This window comes from Tachysurus vachellii, chromosome 5 (assembly GCF_030014155.1).
Source record: "Tachysurus vachellii isolate PV-2020 chromosome 5, HZAU_Pvac_v1, whole genome shotgun sequence".
Lineage (NCBI taxonomy): Eukaryota > Metazoa > Chordata > Actinopteri > Siluriformes > Bagridae > Tachysurus > Tachysurus vachellii.
Window position 1 is genome coordinate 29,133,036 of NC_083464.1, and position 27,512 is coordinate 29,160,547.

Here is a 27,512-nt window from a genome sequence, read left to right on the forward strand (position 1 = left end):
ACTCCGAAATGAAATAAACTGACACGGTAAGCCTCGGCGTGAACGCCAGACCGGATTGAAAAACGGATCACTGGGATTTAAACGCTCGCCTGCACTTTATCAGGAAAAGCAGGTTTGATTTCCAGACTCACTTTCTAAAGAGAAAAGTGTGAAGCTTGATGGTGGTTGCACTAAAATGCAGATGTATGATCATATGTGAGACAAAGCAGCAGGAGTAGTGTTTATTTCTCACACAGCCTCAGGTTTCGATTTCCCCTGAGACTTCGCCTCCAGGACCTCGCCTCCAGGACGCCTCATCAAATGATGCTACGTTCCCTTTCATTGGCTTTCTGTTGTGTACCTTAAAGCCGCGAGCTTCATTCGTCTCGAAAATGAAGCTCTCGTTCTCGGCTCTTGCGGAGACGCAGCGGAGCAGTCAGGGACATTTATCGCCACACGTCTGCTTTCTCTAGAACGATAGGGTCGATAATTCAAGATGGTTTTTTTGTTTGTTTGTTTGTTTGTTTTGTTTTTTGTAAAAGAAAGGTTTAAAAATAACCTCCTATTTGAATTCACCAAGACCAACAACATCTCACTATCTCCAGTCTGACTGCTGTTTAATCGAAAATTAATTTACATTTCTTTTTTTTTTAATGACTTGAAAGGTATTTATCTTCATACATTGTCACTTTTTTATCACTTCATTTCATCTCCACAAAAGACAACATATTCCACACCCCATTTTAACCACATGGCTGATTATTTTACTGTAACTGCACCACCCACAGTGATTGACTCCCAACTTATATTCATCATTCTACACAACGAACCCCAAATTAACTCCAATCCCAGAGCTCACCTCACTTCCTCCACCTTCCCTCCACTTTCCCTCCTAATATTGATCTGCGAGCCCCGAGATTAGACAGCCGGATAAATGATGTGGGATATGTGGGAATCCTCTGGGGGGTCATTTCCTGACACCTCTGTAGATTACAACTCGACACGACTCCATCTTTCGGCCCAGAAGCCATCAAAGCTCTGAGACGCAAGGAGGTCATTTTTGAAAGAAGCTGGAAAAAGTCCTCAATTATATATATTTTTTGGACCGGTGCATTGGGGTACCATTTGGACTTTACCTCGCATTAAAGAATTCATGAAATGAAACCCCCTGATATGGCTTTTCCTGCCTGAAGCTGCTCGTTTTTGAGCTGCTCTGTTCCCTTTCCCGCTCTGGCGACATTGATCTATCCTTGAGTGTGTTGGCTGCAGGACTTTAAACCAAACTCGGCGCATTAAGAGAACGCCCGTCGATACGAATCTGGCCATAATGATTTTCTTGTCCCTCCGCATGTTCCTCAGTAAATTGGCTTTGTAGACCTCCTGTGACATTTTACTCGCTTCGGATATCGGAACGTCGCAACAGGAGGTGGAAGAAAGCAGCAGGAAACAACAACAACAATAATAATAATAATAATAATAATAATAATAATAATAATAATAATAATAATACATTTTCAAAAAGAAAAAACTCCTCTTCAAAAGATCTTTAGCTTCAGTTTAGTAAAAAATACTTTGGTGTTATTCAGAATATTCTGAATCTAATCCTGCACAGAAAGCTGATCCTTTCCTTATAAACATTGAGCGCAGGCTACATTCTGCTGTGGGAATTTCTCCACTCATAAAACCATCACCTGTTATCAGCACCAGCTCCTTGACACATGAGAATATCATAAAGAGTCACTAATCCACCTCAGGCCACTTCCTGATGGTGGGCCGCAGTTGCAGACGATGACTTATGTCCAAGAATACGTCAGAAAAAGTTTCTGCGATTCAGCGATTCAGAGGATACGAGCATATATGTTAGCAGGCAGATTTTTACAAATTAAAAATAAAAATCTCTGTAAAGATTTTTACAAATTAAAAATCTCATTGGTAGAATTCATGCTTTCAAGGTTGCCAGATGTCGATTAGACTGATGACGAAAAAAAGCCTTTTTTTTGTTTTTGTTTGTTTGCTTTTTTATGAAAGCAATAGATAAATTAAGTAATAATTTTAATAATTAGAAATAAATCACCACTGCTCGTTAATAAACAGATTTTGTCCTGTTTTAATATTCTGTTTTGTCACAGAAATACACAATGGCACTGATTTTGACCTGATACCATAAGATTGGCTTGAATTAACAATTTTCAATTCACAATTAAGTCGAAATAATAATGGATCTTAATAACTAGAAAAAAGTCTCAAAAAATGACTTTTTTTTTTATCTTCATGCTCACATTTCTCTGTGATAAATATAACAGAAAGATAAGTGTGTGTGTGTGTGTGTGTGTGTGTGTGTGTGTGTGTGTGTGTGCACGTTCGCCTCACACCTCCAGGGTTGGGGGTTTGATTCCCACCTCCACCTTGTGTGTGTGGAGTTTGCATGTTCTCCCCGTGCCTCGGGGGTTTCCTCCGAGTACTCCGGTTTCCTCCCCTGGTCCAAAGACATGCATGGTAGGTTGATTGGCATCTCTGGAAAATTGTCCGTAGTGTGTGATTGCGTGAGTGAATGAGAGTGTGTGTGTGCCCTGCGATGGGTTGGCACTCCGTCCAGGGTGTATCCTGCCTTGATGCCCGATGACTCCTGAGATCCCCGTGACCCGAGGTAGTTCGGATAAGCGGTAGAAAATGAATGAATGAATGTCATTCATGTCTCCTCTGTACAAGGATTACATCATCATCATCATGAGCCCCGCCGCAGAGTCTGGACTATGAAGTAACAGCGCCATCTGTTGTTCTGCTCCAGAGATCCTGCTGGGAACCAGAACTTTATTCCTCCTGCAGAAATGTTCTTTTCTGAACATTTTTCCTCCTTGACAGATTAGAGAGAGAGACAGACAGAGAGAGAGAGAGAGAGAGAGAGAGAGAGAGAGAGAGAGAGAGAGAGAGAGACGTCTTTGCACGGCAGTCTGGTATGTGGACATCTTTAACATGAAGAAGAAAAAAAGAAAATCTCTCTTTCTCTCACTCTGTTTTTTTTGTGCCTCAATCCCTCTTTTTCAATTACATCTTCCTGTCTCTCTCTCTCTCTCTCTCTCTCTCTCTCTCTCTCTCCCTCTTTTCCCTGTGTAAACCCTTTCTCTCTTTCTGTCTGTGAGTCTCTCTTTCTTTCATTTTCATTCTGTCTGTCTCTCCTTTGTCTCGACCTCCCAGTATCTCTCTCTCTCTCTCTCTCTCTCTCTCTCTCTCTCAGAAGATTTGTTACGCTGCACTCGGCTCTGTTCACAATTAAAGCCCAACTCCCTTCTCTCCCTCCCTTCTCTCCCTCTCTTCTCTCTCTTCATTTTTCTTTCCGTCCCTCCTTTTATCTTTTCCCTGTGCGTGTAGAGACAGATGTTGAGCAGACGAGGTCTCTTATTATCTCGACGCTCAGCAGAATCCATCACTGCACTAATTTAGAGAAGGGGACTTGGCTGTAGGCACCGAGTGCTCACTCGTCTCCTTAATCCAGACCACCTACAGTTTGATTACTTATTGATGGATCGGAGCTGTGTGCGAGTCCTCTGACCTGTGTGTGTGTGTGTGTGTGTGTGTGTGCGCGTGTGTGCGTGACTGTGTGTGTGTGTGTAGATCAGCAGGCTGCTATATTCAGTACTCATACACTGGGGGATTTGTGCTAATAAGCCACCAGATAAATGGTGTTTTAATGTTATTGGGTCACAGGCATAATAACTCAGTTATTCTTGTACGACAGTTTCTGTTCATTTCTCAGGATGCTTTCAGTTTATCGAAACCAAAAATTGTTCTAGATGTGAAAGAAACATTAGCTAATTAGCTCATTTATTTGTTTGTTTTTTCTTCAGTGTGATGTTGCGTCATAATTAGCAGCTCTTGTTTTGTTTGACTATGTGGCCCCGCCCACTTGTTTACAATTGGCTCACAAAACAAAAAAAAAGTTGTTTGCACACATAAACAAATCAGACGTCCTTTCCCTTTTTGTGAATCAGCTTTTCAGCTTATATTTATTCACAAATTTATTCAATTCTTTTTTTCTTTTTACAAATTTTGAAATTGTACATATTTATCCAGTTCTTCCATATTGCTGTTACAAACATGTTGAAAAATCGTCTATGCGTAAATATTGGCACCCTTATGTAAGTAAACTTCAAATGATCTGCATTGCAGTCTCTTCACCTTAAATCCCTTCAGTGGTGAAAATATATACTGCAGTAATGGTGGTGTTCATGTCTCCATCAGTTGTTCGTGTGAGAGTGGAAGTAAGTAAATAAATAATCCAACAGCCGCTTTTCTTCGCACTCTACAGAAGTCACGAGATGTGAAGGGTGACAGCGAGCGGAAGTGCGATCTCATTATCGGCAACCAAATGATGGATTGAGATGCATAATGCATGGAAGAAAGATATGAGGATGGGAAAAAAACAATATGCCTCCTGCAGAAACGTGACATGATGCAGAGAAAGAGACGAATTGTAGTAATAAGCGGGGAGCGTGTGGAAATTTAAAACATACGCTTTGTTAATTAGTGATCTCTCAAATTCAGTTAAAACCCAAGTTAAACAACTCACAATGCTGCATGTTGTGGGCGTGGCCTCTTATTTTTCAACTCTTTTGTTTCACAGACGTTCCACAACGTTAAACGTAACTCTAAATGGATAAAAATGTAATCAACTTCAGGATAGGAACAGTAACTCGGATGCTTAATTTAAATAAAAAATAGAATGATAAAAAAAAAATGAAAGGGTAATGATGCATCGTGTGCTTATTCTCTGACCATCCATTTTTCATTCCTCTCTCAGACAGACAACGTGTAATTTACTGCAGTGCTGGAATGAGGTGTAATGTGCTATTGAACTCTCAATGGGAATAATGTAGCATAAATAATAAAACGGACTCTTCGTCATTCAGCTGCAGGGTCGTTTACTCAATACAGCAAGGTTAAAAGTGTCGTTTGTGTCTGGACATTTATCAGAGCTCTTGCTCGGTCAGTGTGCAGCGTCGCGGCCGCTAATCCGAGCAAAGGATTTGAGCTGGAAACGGATAAGGCTGTGATTTTATTTCATCGTGACGCTGATGCGCTTCACTCCAAAAGTGGAAGTCATGAGTTTTGATTTCAGGACTTTGTGGTAATCTGCACACAGGTTCAGGAACTGAGGGGTTTACGGGGACCAAATGTCCTCAGGAGACGCGTCAGGTGCTTTTCTTGTGGGCCAGATGTTTGTGATAATTTATTTATATCACAATTTAATGGCTTTTAGGGAAAAATGTGGTACAGTTTTCTTAAATATAGAATTATCCATTACATCTCTTTCTGTCAGATACACACACATGCACACATGTTCTGCAAATGAGGGGTGTTATTCTCTTGGACCAGATGTTTGCAATAATTTATTTACATTACACTTTCATGACTTATGGGAAGTTAAAAAAATTTCCATTACATGTTTACATACATGTACAGGTTTACAGGGACCAAATGTCCTTGATTGGATCCTCATGCTCACAATAATTTATTTACATGACATTTTAATCTGATGACCTCTGTTTATGGAGTATGTAAAATCTGACACAAAGTTACACATGTGCGAGTGCGAGAGGTGGGGTTTAAGCATCAACAGGGAGATTGTGAGATTGTTACTCACAGAACAGGTGTATATTAATACCCTTGAACTAGTATGTTATTGTTTCTATAGTAGCAGCTTATTTACAAGGAGTCTCCAGGGTGAGCACTTTGTTTCGGGAGCTTCAAGATAGAAACAGTGGTTAAGAGACAAGTATTTATAGCTGCTATAACATAAGTGGGAATTTATCGTTAACTGGAGATAAATTGTAGTCAGTGACAAATTGCTGTGGTGTAAGAGGAATAAAACACTTTATTACCCTTCTATTGAAAAGATTATCAAAGGAATTGTAAAGTTTCATTAAACTAATAATTGCCTTAGTTATTATTTTTTGTCTGTTTGTACAGTTCATTGGTTTCTCTCCTCCTTCTGTTGACCACAGATTGTCTTTGAAAACCCGAAGGCAGGTGAATGGAGGGATTAAGGAAGAGGAGGTAAAGAGGAATGGAGGCAGGTGCAGAGCGAGACATGAGCCCAGAGCTATAATTTGACAGTTGAAATGCCCAATGCCTGCTGCCTAGGAAACGGCATCTCTCTCTCTCTCTCTCTCTCTCTCTCTCTCTCTCTCTTATTCTGAGGGGAATAAAGCCCTTACTGTCCCCCACCCTACCCAAAACCCATTCAGCAAATGACAAAAAAGGACGAGAGAGAGTAATGGAAAGAGGTAGAAAAACACAGACTCTCAGAGAGGGAGGGAGGGAGAGAGAGAGAGAAAGAGAGAGAGCGAGAGAGAGAGAAAGAGAGGAGGAAGGAGATGAAAATAGCATGGTTCGAGTAAAGATTTGCTCTGACTCTGACAGTAATGATTTTTGTTTTTTCGTGATAAACAGCACCAAAAAGAAGAGAAAATCCAGGAATTAGTGAGTCTAGTCATTTGTTCAATTTGTCCTTTTCTGTATTCATATACTAAATCTTGTCATCTTAAACACAATTTGGTAAAAGGTGAATGGAAAAAAGATTGACTATTGAATCATTAAACGACAATGAGGTGAAAATATACAGTGTTGTGATTTCAAACTAAACCACAAGATGGCAGCAAATCCCACTAGGCACTTTGGGCATATTGTATCGTAAGATATGCAAAAATCGGTGTGTTTGTGTGTGTGTAAAAGATGTTTTACGATTATTTAAACTGTAAATGCTAGCTCGTCATTAGCAAGGATGAGAAATCACTGTAAATGCTTTAAAACACTGAAGTCAGATATGAGCGTAAGGAGCGTGGCTCTGTTTGTCCTGCTCTGTTCAGAGGATAGTAGCTAGACGTCAACAAATAAAGTTCCTTCGTTATTAAATCATCATTACTATGATAAACGACATCTTTATTGTTAGGAACAATACAGATCAGTGATTGGTCATTAGGTTAAAATGATTACCAGTGATTGGTTGTTGGTAGCAATAAAGATCAGTGACTGGTGTGAACCTGCTTTCTCAGCTCTCATAGCCCCTCATAAGGGTAGTGTGGTGCTAATATGATGCTAGCATGGTTTGGAGTTCTTAATTTACAAACTTTTTCTTTAATTCCAAGGTTTCTGCCATATTCTTCCTCCACTGACTTTATTGCACATATAGATTCAGTTCATTTGTGTAATTGAATAAGGGCTAGTTTACACCTTTAAGCAATCACTGAGGTTATAAACACACACACATACACACACACACACACACACACACACAGCTAATGAAGTCAGCCATCATGGTGGTGTGATAATGTGTTTATTATCATGCTGCACACGCTCACCGGTACCTTCCTGAAGGTGACCTTTACAGCACTGTAACTATAGAAACGAAGAGAGAGAGAGAGAGAGAGAGAGAGAGAGAGAGAGAGAGAGAGAGAGAGAAGCAGCTCCTGTAGTGTAAACACAACTGCAATCAGAGCCTTATCAGAGATTCAACAGCGCAGCACTCAGCCATGAATATTCTAAATAATCACAGATAAAAGAATAAAAGCCCTGGCAGAGGACAGGATTGTGTTTCACCTCAGTGTTTAAAGTACAACTACTGTAAGAACAGAGTGTATGTGTGTATGTGTTTGTTTATAGAGAAATAATTAGCAAGTAAACAAATCATTAACTGGTTCCTAAGGCTGAGGTCTCTGTGTGTGTGTGTGCAAAGAACAACTTGACTGAAAGAGAAATCTTGTACATTTTGTGAGAAACTTTTACATATCAAGAAAATGTGTTACAATTCTAGTTATTATACAGTATGTGTTTGTTTATTCACTTGTCTCTCTAATTGATTATTTCTCTGTCTGTTTATTTATGTATCTATCTGTTGATTTATGTATTTTTCTGTCTGTCTCTCTGTTTATTCACCCAATCTGTCTCTTTCTTGTTTATATGTCTATTTATTTATCTGTAGCCTGTTTACCCATCTCTCTGTCTGTTTGATTATCTGTCTGTCTTTATGATAATCGTTCTGTTTATCTGTCTGTCACTCTGTTTGTCTGTTTCTTTCTCAATATGAAGTAAAAAAAACACAGCAGTGAAGCAGCAGGAGGCTGAAAGTCTGGCGTCTCAATTTCACCAAACTCCAGCTGGACATCACACACACACACACACACACACACACACACACGCACACACACACACACACACACAAACAACCAGGTGTGACTCACGCAGCTGACTCACTGCTGTATCTCTGTGATATTTACAGCTCACGCACACACACACACACCATCTACACTTCCTGTGTAACATCCAGTGAAGCTGCAGAGGTGTGTGTGTGTGTGTGTGTGTGTGTGTGTTCAAAACACAAGGACACTGTCTTCTTTTCATTACTGTAGCATTTAGACTGGAGTTGCTAATATTGCGGCACAGGCGATGCTAAAATGCTAACACACTTCTGTACTAGTGTGAATGTTATTTTATAGTACAATACACTGGGTAGACGAAAAAAATTACCTGCTGATTTTCTAGCAAAAACACAGCAACATAAACGATGCGTTTACTCGGAAACAATAGTTATTGTGGCATGTTCAAAAATTTGGACACCCTACTTCTACACCCTCTTTAGCATTTTGCTACTTTGCTCTGGTCAGATGCTAATTGCATTTCGCAGGCTCTGTGCTTGTACTCCTCTCACTGACAATAAAATCTCTCATTAGAATAAATCAATGAAGATTCTAATCTACTTTAATCTAATAGTAAGCTCTTAGGACTTATCTCCCCCAGAGTGATAATTTAGTAAATTAGCGTTTTTTTGTTTGGTTGTTTTTTTCTTCACATTTTAGCAACAACACGTCAATCAGTCAGTCAGCTGGGCTTTTCTGATACATTTATTTTTCTTTCTTTAAGACTTTCTTTTCTAATCATGTTTATCTTCTGTTTTAGTTTTTGTAAACCCTTGTGCTTTATTTATATAAAACACTCCAAATGAAAATGTTATTACGATTTAAAGCAGCATTATATAAGCGGTTGGAGTCTTGCGCATGCGCAGTGGAGTCGGTGCGTGTCTGAACGCGCTCCTGCAGGAGATGCTGAGCCCAGAGTGATGGGAGACAGCAGGAGGACAAACATCCGGATAGCACAGGTACAGGACTTTTTTCGTTTGTTTTTTTACACAATTATATTCAGATATCATTAAATCCTCAGATATCTGTTGCTCCCGACGCAGTGGGGTGTTTATATTAGTGTTATATTAGTGTGTATGGTGCAGAAAGCGTCATGTAGGTAAGGATCTAAAATTCAAAAACGACAGCTTTTTATTTACATCGCGTTATTTCGTCGCTAGCTATAATTATAAACGTTTTGAAAACGTTTAGAAATGACATACAGAAAATAAAATAAAAAAAAAAGAAGTGGGCACGTTTTGCACATTAAGGCGTTTATTATTTTCCTTTAGATACATATATTGTCAAGCTGGTCAGAAAATGTTAACGGATTAAAAGAAATCTCAACAAATAGGTCACCTTAGCTTTTTGATCTCTAAACTAGAAAGCGGAGGAGAAACGGATGTGATGGAGGCGAGGAGCGTGACGTCACTTAGGATGCTATTAAAACCGCTTTGTTTTTTTTTTTAAGAAGGAAATTTTCAAAGAAGATGCTTACAGTCTTAGTTGCTGTGCAAAAATAAACACGGAATAATATGTTTTGTTTTTTTTAAATTTGCCATTTTTTTCCTTCGTGTCCTAGCCAACAGACAGCACCTGCTGTTGCCAAGACAACGATAAGCTTGCGTGATGACGCAGTGCGTCCTGGTGCGCGCGCGCGCCACGTGTCTGAAACCAAAATGCAACAGGAAAAAAATATATGGTGTTAATAATATTTGTCACTTGTTTATTATATATATATCTTTTGGGAAGCTTGTTGTTTGGAGCATTTTTTAGTCCTGATCAAACAGAGAAAGCTTAGGAGTAGCACAGAATTAGAAAAAATCAAGAGAAAATTTGACAAAAATTTGACTTGAATTGAATTTGAAAATTTTGACATCACGTTTAATTTGTACGAAAATGTACAGGATTTGACTGTACAGTAATTACATATCGATTTAACATCCACAAACAGTTCTGTAAACAGGATATGAATATTTGCATAAAAAGTAATTGCATTATTGCATAAAATGCCTAAAATCTCAGTTGCTAACATTGTTACATCACACCTCTAGCTGCTGACAGACTGAGCTGAGTTATGTGTTCATTTCTCTGGTCACTGACACAAACAATTGTTGTGAACTTTATCACACTCCTTTGTTATTAATTAGTAGCTTTACCCAACAACTTAAAATTGAGCTAGCTTTGTAGTTTATAGTGAAGTAAGGCCCATCTAGCTTCAGCTGATTAGCAATTAGTAGCTTCAGTGTATCTAGCAAGACTATTTGGCTAACAGTGTTACAAGTAGTCCAGATTTTATCTAACTTTTAATTATCTAATGTGATTGACAAGCTTTTCTGACTGTGTCTGTACGGTAAATGTGATGTGTAGATTATAGTGTGCAGTAATTCTAATTAATTTTAATTTACTTGAACGCATTATTATTTGCTGTGCATCAACAAGCACAATATGTTTTAGCTAGATAGGGATAAAAATAATGTGCATAAAGATTTCACAGTGTGACAGCATTATTAATGGCGTTATACGCAAAACGACACCAATACATCACAAAGACAGGTTCAAATAGCAACACACATATTACATGCGTCATTTGGTTCCTCCTGAAGGAGAAATGGCTCACGGGGACCTGAAACTAACACATCATGCAACCTCCAAGCCAGAAGACAGCACACACACACACACACACACACACACACACACACACACACACATTATCATCATCATCCAGGCATGATTTAATTACATCATTATACAGGAAGCTCGTTGTGTTCTCTCTGCTCATGTCCTCCTCTGAATCTAATTTAGTAATGTTCCTATCATGAAGATCTTTCATTACTGTTTATGCCGTTAAGTAAAGGCTCTGAGAGAGAGAGAGTTCTCTTTTTACCCTAAATGTTTTCCCTGTGGAATGGAATGGGACTTTGTAAATGGTTTGTAAATGTAAATACGTTGTTCTTCCTCCAGTGGGACAAACTACAAAGATGTTTTTTATGGATCTTGTTATTTTTCTAGGCTTCTTTATGTAAGCTTTAAAGGATGAAACAAACTACTGGTTCTAGATTTAATCTGATTTATCCTTCTTCTGAAGTGACTCAGAGACTTGACAAGATTAAATGAAGTCTATAATCTCCTGACTAACTGAAAAGGTCCTGAAGAGTTCTTCAGAGATTTTAAGGATGTATCCTGGGAACCCTTTCTGAAGAAGATTCTTTCTAAAAGAAGAACTTTTCTTGAAGGGGAACCTTTTCTGGTGGAGAAATTATTTTTTAACACTCGGGCATGTTATTGCTTTTAGAGAATGTTACAATGAAACAATCAAATGTGTGTTCAAAATATTGAAAGTAAAATATTACTCCACCATGTAGTGGAGTCTGTTATCAGTCAGTGCTGGTTGCTAAGCAACATAAATGTTGAAAAAGCAAAACTACTTTATAGACAAAGGTTTACAGTATGGCTGTGATTTAAATCCCAGTGCAGATCAGATCTTAGACTCCAAACTATTCAATCTATAATAAGGCTTTCTCCGTCCTCTGATTCTGAACCAGGATGAGTGTGTGAAGGAGGGACGAGAATGTAATCCGAGCTTCATCTGACCTGAATTCCAAATACCCTTTCTGCATTTCATCACCTTCTAAACTGCTGATTCGTTTCTGCTGCTGTTCTGGGGACAGAAACCCCAAGTGCTGAATCAGACCTGAGTTTCTGAGCCAATTTGCAGACACAAGCTTTACTTCTGTCCTACGAGACAATAATGAAACACTTCTGTTACATCGTTCTTCTATCAGGTCTCTCAGGTTTCTCATGTGAGAAATAAAGTCAACATCAGTGTCCTTTAATATGACATTTCCCACAAGGCATTGCTCTTACTAAACTGTATAAACTAAAGTGTGACATGTTTTAAAATAATCTCTTTTGACCATCTCACTCTCTCACATACTGTCTCACTTTCATACTGATCACTCATACATACTGTACTGTCTCATTATGTGACATTATGTCTCATTCTCACATACTGTCTCACTCTTACATATTGTCTCATTCTCACATACTGTCTAATTCTCACATACTGTCTCGTTCTTACATACTGTCTCATTCTCACATACTGGTCTCACTATCTCACATACTGTCTCACTCTCACATACTGTCTCATTCTCATATACTGGTCTCACTATCTCACATACTGTCTCACTCTCACATACTGTCTCGTTCTTACATACTGTCTCACTCTCACATACTGTCTCACTCTCACATACTGTCTCATTCTCACATACTGGTCTCACTATCTCACATACTGGTCTCACTATCTCACATACTGGTCTCACTATCTCACATACTGTCTTGTTCTTACATACTGTCTCACTCTCACATACTGTCTCACTCTCACATACTGTCTCATTCTCACATACTGGTCTCACTATCTCACATACTGTCTCACTCTCACATACTGTCCCGTTCTCACATACTGTCTAACTATCTCACATACTGTCTCACATACTGTCTCACTCTCACATACTGTCTCACTCTCACATACTGCCTCACTCTCACATACTGTCCCATTCTCTCTATCTCACATAATATCTTACTATCTCACATGCTGTCTCTCTCATATTGTCTCATTCTGACTTGCTGTCTCACTCTCACATACTGTCTCATTCTCACTGTCTTGCGATCTCATACTATCTCACATACTGTGTCATTTTCATATACTGTCTCATTCTCAAATACGGTCTCTTTTCACATACTGTCTCACTTGTGTGTTGGGTGTATTGTGTGTGCATGTGTGTGTTGGGTGTCAGATGTGAAGATGGCATCTTGCCCGGAGTTGTGTGGCTCGGAGTACGGTGACGGAGGTCCTCAGCGCTACGGCGTTCGCTCCTACCTGCACCAGTTCTATGAGGACTGCACCTCCTCCATCTGGGAGCGTCACAATGACGAGTTCCAGACACAGAGATCGCCCAGCCGGTGGAGCTCTGTCCTCTGGAAGGTCTCACCACATCCTCACATTTCATTTGGTGACCTTCACTTCAGCTTCACCTTTGTTGCTTGTTAATTTATAATTTTGATGATAAACTTTAAGACATTTAGTTACATTTTCAGAGTTTTATTTGAAGCCTTTCTAAAGTATGTTGATCTTTGGGTTTTCATTTTGGTGCTTTTAATTTTAAGAGCTAAAGTGTTTTTTTTAGCTAATGCAAACTTTTATCTTCTTACTTTGTGTTAAAGCTTCAAGTTCCAAATTTTTTTTTCAATACTGACTTTAATCAGTTACCATCTGATTTAAAGTATCAGGTCCTTATGTTCTAGCTTCTCAGCTTTAGCAGTTTCTTTAGGTTCTTTAACTTCACAGGCCTTTAGAAGCTAATTTCTAAATGAGTTTTCTGATTTTAGCATCTGCTCTGGGCCTCAAGGTTTTAACTTTTTTTTTTTATAAATGTTTTATTATCATCCTTTGACTTTTTCTCAGAAGTTTTGGCAGATTTTGTTTGGCAGAAATTTTATTTCAATTTTGCGTTTTACCTTAATTAATATAGTTTTAGCTTATAAGAGTACTTTACTTTAAGAAGAATCTTAAGATCTACAGTTTTTGTGTGTGTGCATCTCAGGTGTGTGTGGCAGTCGGAGTGGTGATCTTGGTCTCAGGTCTGTCGGTGCTGCTGGTGGGTTATGCCACGCCCCCACGTCTGGAGGCGTTCGGAGAGGACGAATTGCTGTTCGTAGATGGCCGAGCTGTGCGCTTTAACCGCGCCCTGGATGCCTGCAAACTGGGCGGAGCTGTGCTCTTCTGTGTGGGCGGAGCCGGTGTGGCAGCCGGTCTCATATTGTTGGCTGTCTGCGGGCAGGGTGGAGCCAAAGACGAGCTCCACCGCCAGCGGCGCTTCAAAGAGCGGCTAGCAGAGATCCAGGCGTCTGTTCCTAACTCGGGAGATGCCAAAGTTCCTGTCACGCTGTCCAAAGTCCAGAACATCCAACCTGGCTCTGAACCCTGACCTCCCGAACATTTCATTATTATACAATACATCAACATGATATTTTAGTAGAGCAGCACACATTAAAGCTGAAGAATGCTTCACCAATCACAGTTCAGGAAAAAAACACAAAGTGATGCAACCAGTTGCTCAGCCTGGTTCTGTTGAGTGCTAAAAGATCGCGCTGAACTCAAATAAATCTGATTTAATCTAAGCTCAACTATGACTCATAAATCTAAGCTCAACTATGACTCATTTTGTTATTGAGATACGCTGCATATTTAAGCTAAGCATATACTAACAAGAAAAGATCGAATTAGCTTAGCAAAAGAATCCATTAGCAGCCGCTAAATGTTGCTGTTAGATGCAGGAGTTATATTTTTCTGTTAAATGGAAAACTCTGACCATCTTAGTGATGCTAATTTAGTATTTATGCTGAGAAAATAAATGAGATTTTTTGCATAATTAAACCTTGATTATTAAATCTGTTTTACAGCAGTTTAATTCTGCTGTTAATTTCATGACGCGTTAAAATTTTGTGTGTTCCTACTAGCAAGTGACAAAGGGACTTCTACACGGAATATATAAGTACTGATTTGTAGGACAGGCCACACCCACAACTGACAAACTATAAACGACTTCGTGCTTGATAGCGTGAACATTTGGTCTAGGTTATATAACTGTAGTTAACAATCCTCATAATGTCATTCATTGCTTTTTTTAGCAATGACTTTTCAAGTTGCTTTTGTTTTGTTTTGAGATGACATCATTGTCATTACCACCCACTGAACTACCAGCTGTATAACTAAAATTATTTCTGCCTTCTGAACAACAAATCGTCAAGTTATCGTCCGATTAGAACCAGTTTCTCCAAATATGCTATAACAGAATATTTGTTATTTATGTCTATAAAAATATAGTTAAAAATGTATGATTTTTATTTTTCTGGCATTTTCTGTGTACACAACCAAATTTCTGAAAAAAATCAGAATTTTAAGTTTTGCTCATGAAGCAACAAAGAACCTTCAGAATCCAGTTCATTTTTAATGGCACAGTGACGTTAGGACTGATCTGACGAGCAAATACACTGAAATGTGTCCAGATCAATGTGTTGTTATTCTTTGTCCGAGTTTAAAGTCTGTTCTTTGATATGGACATTTTGTGTGTCGTCATGTAGAATTTTGTTTTTGTCACAGTTTTGTTTTGGAATGTGTCGAGTGTTGTACTGCGGACAGCTCTTGTGTTTTTGATGTTTTCCACATTTCAAGTTTTGTGAAATTACGTTTGTCCATGGTCACAGTTCTCCCAACAATGCTTCAAATTTGTAATTTCTTATCTGTTGTGACTGACAGGTAAAAAAAAATATTCTAATCGGGAAAAAAATGATTTTGGACAATAATTGTGAAATTCCTTTGCAACTTATTTTGCAATTATTTGCTTTTGCCTCGTACAACAGTGTCACAGAGTGAACAGACAAGCCGGGTCTGTCGGACGGTTTCTGTTCGGAATGTACCATATTGGTAAACACAATAAAAGCCAGGTCTCAAATCTGCGTTTGCTCTTCTTTCTTCTTCCACAAAGAATTAAAATTTTGACAAAATTGTAAAAAAAAAAAAAAATAATAAGTGCCATAATAAACATGGTACATGAAGGTATCATGGAGCTTTCATGGAAACAACCATCTATTTTACCCACAAACAGCTCCCAGGTTAACTCTAAATGTGTATTTGCTGAGTGAAAAAACGCTTTTTGCTGCATATTAATACAAAGCTTGTAGCTTCAGGACATCCTTCATGTCATTAAGCACAATTTAATTTAACTTCTTAATCACTTCATCGCTCATTAAATTTCGGAGCCATCATAACATTTTTTACACAAGAACATAAAATTTAAATTTTCAGATTAGCGATTAGCGAAAAATTCACACTTCTTTTATGCATTAATTCTCTTTATTCAGGATAATAAACAGATCTACACAGAAAAATGAAGCACCACACAAAATACACCTCTGTAAATATCCGATTTTAAATGTGTGTAAAATAAAGCAGCGTTTTTTTCATCACCTCTCAACAGGTTTTCTCACCAAGATGTAACTAAAACTGAAGTTTTTATTATAAATAATTTAAATATTACTCTCTCCATTTTCGAATTCTCATTTCATACAGTATATGGAGTCAAAGACACACCTACTGTACTGTAGTCTTAAGAAAGTTGGAGTTAGTTGTATAATCTGTGTCCATTTGAATGTCATATGCAAATATGTTCATTTGACTTCATAAGGACTTCCCCCACTGTCACCTATTAAAAAAGAAATAGAATATTTATCTTACTTTCTTACTCTAAATTTAATTGTATATTCTGATGCCATCACCGTCACTAGTTTTCCCGTCTCAGCCTTCCTCTCCTTCTCCTTCTCCTGCTGCCGTGTTGTCTCCTGCTTCCTCTCCACTGTCTCTCCTGTGGGTTCCTCTTTATGTGGTTAAGCTTTGTCTTCTCCTTCTGCCTCTGACACAGCTTCTGCCTCTACTTCTGCCTCCTCTTTCTCTTCAGCTGCCTCTTCATCTTCCACTGCCACTTCTGCTTCCTCTGCTGCTGCTTCTTCCTCTTCAGCTGCTGCCTCTTCCTCTGCAGCTGATGCCTCTTCCTCCCCAGCTGCTGCCTCTTCCTCCCCAGCTGCTGCTTCTTCCTCCCCAGCTGCTGCCTCTTCCTTCCCAGCTACTTCCTCTTCCTCCCCAGCTGCTGCCTCCTCCTCCTCCCCAGCTGCTGCCTCCTCCTCCACAGCTGCTGCCACTTCCTCCCCAGCTGTTGTCTCTTCCTCCGCATCTGCTGCCTCTTCCTGTTCAGCTGCTGTCTCTTCCTCCGCAGCTGCTGCCTCTTCCTGTTCAGCTGCTGCCTCTTCCTGTTCAGCTGCATCCTCTTCCTCCCCAGCTGCTGCCTCTTCCTCCCCAGCTGCTGCCTCTTCCTCTCCAGCTCCTATGTCCTCACTGCCATATACCTGTGAGCAATTGAAGGTCATTGATCACCAGTGTGATAAGTTTCCTAGCACAATGTTTTTTGATGCTGGTGCAGTGTGGGAAGTGTGTTGATGCATTCCTGTAAAATGCTGTACAGCTTACAGCAAAAAGGAACATACTGTACAACTCATAGCCAATAGGAACACACTGTTCAGCTCACAGCCAATAGGAACACACTGTGCTGGACTTTGTGTAAATGTTGGAGGTTTATTTTGTGTTGTCAGATGTGTAGTGAACTCAGACCTGCTCAGCTGCTGAATTTTCATCTTCCTCAGGCTTTTCTTTGCTCTCCACCTCCTTGCATTCAGGTTTAGCTTCTTCCTCATCTGTTGAAGGACGGAATAAAGGAGAGAAAAATGACTGATGGAGAAGAGTAGAAGTAGAGAACCTGTGGGTTGATATAATAGACAGAAGAAATATACACCACAGTCCTGTTGAACTCTGGCTTCGGATTGGTCACATGGTATTGACTGATATGGTGAGTGTCCAGTGGCAGTTATGTTAAGTCACATATATTTATTAACTGATCATTTCTGGTCTCAGATCTCCAGGGACTCCAACTCTTAAAGCCATACCCACACTCTTCCTAGCAAGTTTATCTGCTTGCTAATAAATCTCACCTGGTCTAATTAGCTCAGCTTGGTAGTTAGCATGTCAATCGCTTTTGTTCTCACTCACTCATTTTCTACCGCTTATCCGAACTACTCGGGTCACGGGGAGCCTGTGCCTATCTCAGGCGTCATTGGGCATCAAGGCAGGATACACCCTGGACGGAGTGCCAACCCATCACAGGGCACACACACTCTCATTCACTCACGCAATCACACACTACGGACAATTTTCCGGAGATGCCAATCAACCTACCATGCTTGTCTTTGGACTGGGGGAGGAAACCGGAGTACCCGGAGGAAACCCCCGAGGCACGGGGAGAACATGCAAACTCCACACACACAAGGTGGAGGCGGGAATCGAACCCCCAACCCTGGAGGTGTGAGGTGAACGTGCTAAACATTAAGCCACCGTGCCCCATATTGTTTTTGTTATTTTTATCCAATTGTGTTATTGTTTTACAGTTGTTGTTTTTTTTTAAATTGAGTTTAGTTTCTCATTGAGTTTGTTTGTTGTGGTAATCTTTTTTGGTTTTGTTTTTATATCCAATTTAATTGCCTGTTTGTTTGGTTTTCTATCCTTTTTAATGTTTAAATCCTTTCTTTTGATTTAGTTCTCTATTTTTTAGTTTTATGTTTATTTTTTAAATCTGTTTATTCCCTATTTATTTTTATTCATTCGGTTAACGGCAGCTTATTTGGACTCGTCAAGTTCTGGTGCTGGTGAGATGCATCTGTGCATCTGTTGCATGTAACAGCACACAAAATTGTTAGTTAGGTCTTAAACAAAAATTTTAATTTTAATATTTTAAGAAAATAAAAATAGTGTTCACTATCTCATTCAAAATGATACAGAATCCTTTTAGTTGTAAGAAACTAAAGGTCTTTGGTTTTACCTTAAGCAAGAGTCTTCTTTTTGTCTGTTGTCTTGCATATTCAAAATTCTAGTCCTTTTATCTGAATTGAACCTTTCTGGTTTTGGCTTCAGCAAAATTCTTAATTATATCCTCCATGTTCAGGGATCTTCTGACTCTTTGTTCAATAGAAATCATTGCTAAGCTATTCAGTCCTTCCTGGGAAGTTTTAATTTGCTTTAAAGTGGAGAAGCTTCTCTCTCCTGAGGCAACAGTGATCTGTGATGTCAACAGAAAGCACGATTTTGCTTAGCAGTAGATCATGGGGAAGGGGCCAGGTATGAGGGACAGGGCACTCAACTACGCTGCCGGCAAAAGTGAAAGGTGCAACCTTTTGTTTTCTTTCGCTTTTTTAAGTGCTGCTTGGATAAGCGCGCTTCATGGTTAATTCTTTCTATGTGTCTGGGACGCACATTAATAAATGATGTCAAAAGCAGTCATTAAATGAGTTAACCACTTGTGACCACTCGCACAAATATGATGCTTTGAAATTAACATTAGTTTTTTAATTAAAACGAGGTGCCTGCTTAAAATTTTGGTAATTTAATTATTAACAATAAACAAATGTATAGTAAATGTATAGCTATGAGTTGCTCTACAATGAGAACATTTTTAAAATATCTGTAAAGAAGTTTAAAATCCTTGGTCCGCAGAATATTTATATTATGTCACCATTTTCTGCCTGCTGTGTTCATCTGTTACTATAGCAACCATAACTAGCAGTTGGTCTACTGATGAGTTGATGAGGCTTTGCTAATTTGCTCTATTAGCTATCTAGCTAGCTAGCTTAGTAATTATCTAACAGGAGCCTGTAACAGGAAGTCATACTGTATTTACATGCCAAAATCAACAAGTGTGCACAAAGATACATAGCGACATGATAACAGTGCCACTCTAATATTAGCTAATTGGTTAGCAGAAGCAAATAGCTAGACCTTTTCTGAGGTGTTTACTCAAGACTAGATGAACTTGTGCTTGGAACTTGTGAACGTGTCAGTTCAGATTTTTTTTATTATTATCTCTTCAAGGTAAAAAAAAAATTCTTAATAATTTTGTGGTTGTTGGAGGAATAACACACTTAATCTGGCTGCAGTCATTTAATAATCAGCAGAAAGACAGAGTTGTGATCCCTTACATCCTTGAGAAATGTTCATTCATTCATTCATCTTCTACCGCTTATCCGAACTACCTCGGGTCATGGGGAGCCTGTGCCAGGCGTCAGGCGTCACTGGGCATCAAGGCAGGATACACCCTGGACGGAGTGCCAACCCATCGCAGGGCACACACACACACACTCTCATTCACTCACGCAATCACACACTAGGGACAATTTTCCAGAGATGACAATCAACCTACCATGCATGTCTTTGGACTGGGGGAGGAAACCGGAGTACCCGGAGGAAACCCCCGAGGCACGGGGAGAACATGCAAACTCCACACACACAAGGTGGAGGCGGGAATCGAACCCTGACCCTGGAGGTGTGAGGCGAACGTGCTAACCACTAAGCCACCGTGCCCCCTTGAGAAATGTTTAGAAACATTTTTTAATAGATGAGATTTTAGGTGTTTTGCCTGAATGTCTCTCAGGTGAAATGCTGAAAGCTTTAACTTTAAAGACATTAAAGAAGCAAATACAAACGCATCTTAGCCGTGTACTGCTGCTGCTTTTCAGGGGTATTGATCAAGTTCTCAGCGGCGCTTAACTTACGTTTTTTTTTTTTTTATTTTCTTTCACAAACCCTCAGTCGACGCTTCTTGGTCGCTCTTAAGGTGCTTTCTGAACGCAAAATAAATAGCAAAGGGCTTGAATGCATGTCCTGAAAGGCATTCTAAACAAGGTCAGTGTCAGTGATTGAGGCTGTACATATAAAGAGATGGGGTTTTATTAATAGATGAAACACTCAACATCTCTGAAACAGCCACAATGGAAACTCAGGCTTGACTCCTGACGCCTTCCAATAAAACACTTTCGGCAAACTGATTAGCTCTTTTTAAACAGCTTTCTATTCACAACACCTCGTTCCTCTGAAAGTTTCTGTACAGCGTGTCTCTCTACTAGCCTTGGCTGAAAAAACACAATGGCTCAGTGAATAAAAGTCTTTTGTAAAATTCTACGAAAGGATTAAAACCACCGTCTGGGTCTCTAAGGTTTTTTTTTTCTTCTCCGAAATGTTTCTGAGTTTCCTTTAAATTTATCTGCAGTTGATTATCACAAACACAACAGTAAGCCAAAGCAGCTGATGTTGCGCCAAGACCAACAAGTTGTGGAATAGCACAATTTTTATTTTATTTATTGCTAATCCCAAAATGTACCAAAAGCAATGGAACAACCAACCTTATACCAAAAAAAAAATATAAAAACAAATCCTGATCGCTAAAGGGAACAGTGTGTCCCTTCAGGAAGAAGAATAACTTCCTCAGAATTCTGATTAAGACAGAATTATATAGTACTATACATGATAACATGCATTACAAGTCTAAATGGATTTTGATTGGGAGGCCATTCATACTTTAATACTGATACGCTGCCATTTGCAAGGCCAATGTTGAACATTTTATGCTAAGTGTACAGAACTCCAACAATGAAGGCCCAGATGTAGATGAAAGGCAAGGATTAATGCTATAATTATCATGTCAGGGTCAGGAACAGGATCAGTCCATGGATTTGGTAGAGTTGATCATTTGGATTCGTTGCTTTAAAGCGTCATTGAAGATTTCTCATTTCAATACAAATTAGCATTCATTTAAATTTCATTTTGTAATTAGTAATTACATTTTTTTTTCACTCTTGGTGAATGCAGCGTTCAGATCTTCAGATGTTCCTCAAGGAGCTTGTATCGCAGGTTGCAGTGTTGTAAGCTTCTCTTGAATCTTTTCTATAAAAAAATGACGGTTGTGTGAGCTCGGTGTGTTTCCTGTAATGAGGTTTCAGCTGGTGGTGATGGGCAGCAGAGCTTTCCTTCTGCACCATAAAGACTTGAAAAGACAGAGAAGCCTCTGTTATAGTGAACTTGAGCACCAGAAGTACAAAATCTCTATCAATTTGTCAATCTGTTAGTTCTACCATCATATTAGCTCCATTTTTTATCCGGCTATCATCTGATTAGAAAGTCTTTCCAGCTTCCAGGGTCTGGTCTCTTCACAGAAGAACAAACTCTTTCACACAAAAGGGATCTGTTCTGCTCAGAGTGGACACCAGGGCTCTGGAGGCCCATTTGAACATTTTCACACCATTAGGAAAAGATTGTTCAAGGAGTATAACGAGTGTATGATAGCCATCATTGGGCCTCTCGCTCTCTCACACACACTCTTTCTTTCTCAACCCTCTAATCTTCCCTGCTCTTATCAGAGCGAGGCTGCTGCACCATGCAGCTGTTCCTCCTCATATCTTCCTCACCTCCTCCTTCCATCTCTAGCTCCCTCTTTGTATTTATTGTCTCCTCTCTCTCGTGCACTCTCTCTCTCTTGCTTGCACACACACGTGCGCACACACGCGCGCACACAATCATTCCATCTCTTTGGCTTCATTAACTGATGTAATTTGCCCTGCAGTCATTTTGTTGTTAGTTTGTTGCACACTGTGCCGTTTCCCCGTCAAAGATTTATCTTAAATTGCAAGCACATTATCGTCTAGGTGTGAAAACTCACTGCTTTATGATTAAGTCAAAGAAGAATATAAGAATTAATTAATAGGTTAGAAATATATTTTTTGTACAATTTGCTTTGGAAATTAAACCATCTGACACAAGGTTACAGTCTTGGAGAGATCAATGAGTCTAAGATTAAAATATCTGCCATAATCATTTTTAAACAGCATGTCTTCGTCTGGCAAGCAATGAAAATCAACCAATCTCCATGACCGACCCCAAATAACCAACCAACCTCTGTGACCGACCCTCAAATAACCGACCAAACCACCGTGACGAACCTCAACCAACCGAACAGACCTCCGTGACCAAACCTCAAATAACCAACCAAACAAACCTCCGTGACCAAACCTCAAATAACTAACCGACCCTCAAATAACCAACTGATCGACCAAACCTCCGTGACTGCCCTCAATTAAGAAACAAGTCTCAGACTGGCCACAATAACCAACCAAATTTGATTGCTAACACTCTGAATGAAGCCATTATAATGGAAATGAACAGTGCACTGGTGGAACAGATTAGATACCAACATGTCAAGAAGGCTTCAAATCAATCACTCGATCGTAAAGAAAGTGTAACTTCGAGTGATAATTTGTTATTTCAGTGTTAAGGGAAGAACACCAGTTCCCTACAGATTGAGATGTTTATTTCATCACCATGGAGATTTAATACTTCGCCATCAGCCACCCAGGGTGTTAATGAACAACTGAATAACTGGCTTGTGTGTGGGGGCTTTATGATGACGGAAGAAGTAGAGGGATGTTGTAATGCTCTTTATACCACTCCGAACTCGATGACCCTGTCTGCTCGACGGCGCTCGTGAAGCGACAGCGCCATCTCTGGGTCGGAACACGTCATAACACCAAACCACAACTGCATTACGTCATCGGTTGGGAAAAGGTAAAGAGCCCAAGCGAGATATGTAGTGACAGGGATATAGAGAAAGAGGAAGGAAGGATGCCAAGCATGATGGCATCCACACAGTGATGTCAGTCCTGGAATGATGTCAGTGTGCGTGTTCTTAAAAATAATTAGAGTGTGCATCCGTGTGGAAAAAGGTCACTGTGTAAATACAAGAAATGAAGGTTGTTTAATTCTGAGTAAAATGTGATTAGCATGAGGTCATCCTTTCGTTTTCTCTCTCTCTCCTCTCTCTCCCTCTCACACACACACACACACACACACAATTACTTTGTGCCTTCAAAGACCCATGTCTAAATCAAGTGAAGATTTTCTACCAAATTTCAGACCTCAATTGTAACTCATGATGTAATGGAAGAGGTTATGAGGCAAGTATTAAAAACATTAATATGACTACTGATAAATTTTCATTATAATTTCTAATACATTATCACAAAGATTTTTTGCACTGTAAATAAGTGCTGCATAAATAAGTGCTGTAGCTATTTTATAAGCTGCTAAATAATTTGAGCATGAAAAGACATTTTATTCATTGAAATCACATTTTTCAAGGGCTTTTTTTTTAAGGCTTTGGTCTCTACCCCTAGGCTGATACTCATTTCCAGCTTAGGATTATGTAGAAAGTAACTACTGTAATAATCTATATTACTATTTTAAAATATTGCCATTCTCATATCTGATTGGCTGCCTGATGATCTTTGATAAACCATTCAACAAGTAAAGCTGCTTCAGTTTTCGTCATAAGTGTATGGTACCATTATCCTGGGTGCTGAATGAGTTGGTCAGGTTGCTCCGCTTCTTGCGTATGGCCATAAGCCTGGCCTGCGAAATCTGTCGCATCAGAGATATAGCCGGGTCGCTGATCTTCACGTCGTCACTGTGATTCGAATTGCTCACTCCGTTAATTGCCTGGTGGAGAGTGAAAACAACGTGTAAGGGATTTCTTTGTGATTAACACTGACCTAGCTCCTCATGCTAACATCTAAAGTGATGAAAGTATGAAATCTATATAGGCAGAAAGATGCTAGCATGACTGTTCTTCTTGCTAGCTGTTTAACTTGGACCATTGTGTAGGTTTTATAGTATTACAAGCTTTAAGCTTGTACATTTACACAAAGACCCTAGAGTTCAAGGTACAGTTCGTGAAATTATTCTAATATCAAGATAGTTTATTCCATGTGAATGTTAATGTTGAGGTTAGTGATAGACTAACTAGTAATAAAGAATAAGGCAATTTAGTTGCTGTAACTAGTGGTACTGATGCTTTATTAGCCAGCTAGCTATGCTAACAGTAGCCAGGATTCAGTTTTTGAAGTTTAGATGTGAATAGATGGCTAATTAGCGGTTACTTACTTCCCCGTTTTGTCTTGCATATTTGTAAATGGGTGGAAGAGAAGCTGCTTTCGATCTGTAAGTGATTTGACACATGGGTTAATAGCAGTATTTGTGGTACATGGTTACACATCAAGTTAATGGCATGCAGAAGTGAAATGTTTTGCTGAAACATTGTAATTAGCAGTGTAGCGCACGTGTTTAAAAAAACGTAAAGCCGGAATTATCCAGAAATGTCTTTTGTGAGAAAAGTGACCATTTTATCCGTTTCTAGTTGTGTTTCAAAAGTCGGTTCCTGTCATCACTGGAAGTAGGACACAGTGCTACTGGTACAATTTATGTTTCCAGTCTTACAGCTTCAATTCTGGCTCTTACAAACTGCTAGAACTGGAGACTTCTTCCATAAAGGTTAAATAAACATCTCCTTTAAGATATGTTCCAGTACAGGATTGCCTCACCTGATGTTCCTCCTCATGCCTACAGGTTTGGTGAAGAGCATGTCGGCGTAAGGCAGGCGTTTGAACTTGTCTCTGCCCACTGCCACGTAAAACTGCCCGTTTTCCAGATCTTTCCCGTCTGTTAAAGGAAGTCCCTCCAGCGAACACAAACTGCAGAAGTGATCAAAAATGTTAAGCAGCTATTTATTTAAACACGTCACGAGTAAGTATCAACCATTTTAAAGCATCTGCTGCTTTTTAACTAGCTTCCTAGTTATGCTAATAGAGTGCTAAGTGACAAGCTGCATTAGCAAAGATGAACAGGGGAGTTGTTAGTCTAAAGTGAAGTTAGTCATTGTTACTAAATGGAGATGTGCGAGTGATGTTCATAATGTTCTAAATTGCATTACAATATCGTTGGGCTTGTCAGATTTACTCACGGTTTCAGGTCTCTGAGTGGGAGACGTGTAGTTTTACAGGCTGTTTAATGACCCCGTGTCAACACGAGCTAACAAGTTAACATCCTGTTAGCTCACTACCTAATGATCGTTGATGAGCAAGTGTAGTAAAGGTGTTCAGGTGTCGAGGTGGTGTGGTGTTCAGGTGTACTGATACCTGCGCACTCCACCCAGAATCCTCAGCCCCATTTTCTCTGTGATCATCTCCAGAATTCGCTCATACTGATTGAGCAGGCGGCTAGGAACCAGAAACCTCACAGCCGGATTCAGTATGTCACCATTAGCAACAATGCTGAGGACACACACATACACACAAAACAATGAAAGCAACTGATGGAAAGTTTGCTAGACTGGAAGACACACACACAGATATAAGTATGGGCAGAAATATATTTCAACAGATGGTGTGATAGTCAGACTGTGAAATGGTGATGGTGTTAGACTGAGATGTTACTGCAATACCAGTGTCAAGTGGTAAAGGATAACAGGAGAAAACTCACAATATTGCACATGGCTCTTTGATGGGCTTCAGAAACCGGGCTGAGACGATGATCCGGCTCGGCGGTGCTGCTTTCACCTGCCCACATAAAACACACGAGCAGTTTATCCTGATTACAAGGTGCTACCTTTAAGTTTGGTATTAAAAGCAAACATTACTGACAACTTTATTTTACTCGCATTGTAACACAATCAGCTAGGACAAACTTTTCGACTCCTGATTCATACACACACTTGCTATTTGTGTGTGTTCTCTCTGCTTAAGCCTCTGTTGTCCTGTTCAGCATCAGTTCATAGCAACATGGTGAGAGGTGTGTTTGCGTCTGTGTCGAGGGAATAGACCTGCGTTACTCGGAAAGACAAGGACAGCATTTTAACTAGAATCATTAAGAGCTATCGGGGCTCTGATTCCACACGATACAGCTCGAGTTCTCCAGGAAATGATTACTTAAGGAAAAACCACCAACGTGTTTTAAAAGTTTGTCCTAATCAAATCAAATGAAGTGAAAGTGTGTGATCATTTACACTGCTTAATATAAGTGAATGCTTGATTGTGTTCGCTGTTTCCTACAGCGGTATGTCCAAGTGTTTTATTGCTTCTTACGCCACCTGTGTGCTGAAGACAACATAAAATGTTCGCTCGACACTGGAGACTCCTTACATATAAACTAGGCTCTTAATAAATCTGTGTCCTGTTCAGTGTTAAGGTCATTACAGCTCGGCTAATTTGCTAGCTGTAGGGTTTAACCCCTGTGAGACTGGTGGAACCTGGGAAATGGCATTTATTTCCATATGAGAGCAGATACAGTATGTGACTTTTGTCCTCACCAGCCCGTTGTTCTGTAGCATCTGTTTCTTCTTGCTTCCGATTTGCAAATAGCTGTGGAAGAAAATCACCATTCCATGTGTGTTATTATAATATCACATTAAAGTATCAGCCTGTGTAATCACAATTTATGGAATTTAAAGTAAGGGGTTAAAACCAAGATGATCTGAATGACCAGGAAAGCTAATATAGATGTAATCTTTTGTATGTATTTAGTAGTTTTCTGTTTAGATTGTAAATGTTTTACGCAGTTTGTTTATGGTTCTTTCGGCGTCACTCACTCTAATTTCTTGAACTTCTCCTTGCCGGCCGCGACGTACTGCTCGCCGTGGCGCACGTGCTCGAGCGTTTCCACCCGGTGCCCGGCTCGTGGTGTGTAGATGCTGCGCACGGCACCGAATGGAGCGCGCACTCGCCCGGTCACCTCGCGCAGCAGAGTCTCGAAGTCGCAGACGCGCTTCTCGTGGATGATCACGCGCCGTGCCTCCATGTGCGCGTCCCCGTTCTTGTACACGAAGATGCTCCGCACCGCCGGCTGCGCGCGGAAGTTGGGCTTCTCACAAGACATCTTTTAGTTTAAAACGTAGTGGTTTTTTTGCACATCAAAAGTGTTGCAAAGTCGCGCGAACGCCATTGTCATCATCATCCAGATTATTAAAGTGTCACTGTTTCACTCCTTTCATCATCAGCAGGTTAATATGATCATAAATATTTGGCAGTTAAAATAAAGTGGACAGG

The 27,512-nt window shown here is 39.7% G+C and overlaps 2 protein-coding genes across 2 annotated transcripts; one reads left to right on the plus strand and one right to left on the minus strand.

The window, feature by feature from the left end:
* The first annotated feature begins 9,040 nt into the window (after positions 1–9,040).
* Positions 9,041–15,669, plus strand: nrsn1 (neurensin 1). The gene is made up of 3 exons (XM_060869345.1): positions 9,041–9,130; positions 12,947–13,134; positions 13,754–15,669. The coding sequence occupies exons 2-3, from the start codon at positions 12,955–12,957 to the stop codon at positions 14,135–14,137; spliced, it is 564 nt and encodes a 187-aa protein (XP_060725328.1). The 5' UTR covers positions 9,041–9,130; positions 12,947–12,954; the 3' UTR covers positions 14,138–15,669.
* A 739-nt stretch (positions 15,670–16,408) lies between these two features.
* Positions 16,409–27,342, minus strand: LOC132845390 (doublecortin domain-containing protein 2-like). The gene is made up of 9 exons (XM_060869346.1): positions 27,056–27,342; positions 26,777–26,828; positions 25,951–26,027; positions 25,608–25,742; positions 25,014–25,163; positions 24,577–24,631; positions 23,979–24,132; positions 17,374–17,456; positions 16,409–17,111 (listed from the first exon to the last, which is right to left on the minus strand). Exons 1-9 carry the CDS (start codon positions 27,340–27,342, stop codon positions 16,596–16,598), a joined length of 1,509 nt encoding a protein of 502 aa, XP_060725329.1. The 3' UTR covers positions 16,409–16,595.
* Between the last annotated feature and the right edge of the window lie 170 nt (positions 27,343–27,512).

Excerpts from the sequence above, each read along its gene's own strand:
- nrsn1 (XM_060869345.1), top strand. The coding sequence starts at position 12,955 with ATGGCATCTTGCCCGGAGTTGTGTGGCTCGGAGTACGGTGACGGAGGT. Across the intron at positions 13,135-13,753 it reads GGAGCTCTGTCCTCTGGAAG|GTGTGTGTGGCAGTCGGAGT; the intron begins GTCTCACCACAT and ends TGTGCATCTCAG.
- LOC132845390 (XM_060869346.1), bottom strand. The coding sequence starts at position 27,342 with ATGTCTTGTGAGAAGCCCAACTTCCGCGCGCAGCCGGCGGTGCGGAGC. Across the intron at positions 25,743-25,950 it reads AAAGAGCCATGTGCAATATT|CATTGTTGCTAATGGTGACA; the intron begins GTGAGTTTTCTC and ends GTGTGTCCTCAG. Across the intron at positions 24,632-25,013 it reads GGCATGAGGAGGAACATCAG|ATCGAAAGCAGCTTCTCTTC; the intron begins GTGAGGCAATCC and ends AATCACTTACAG.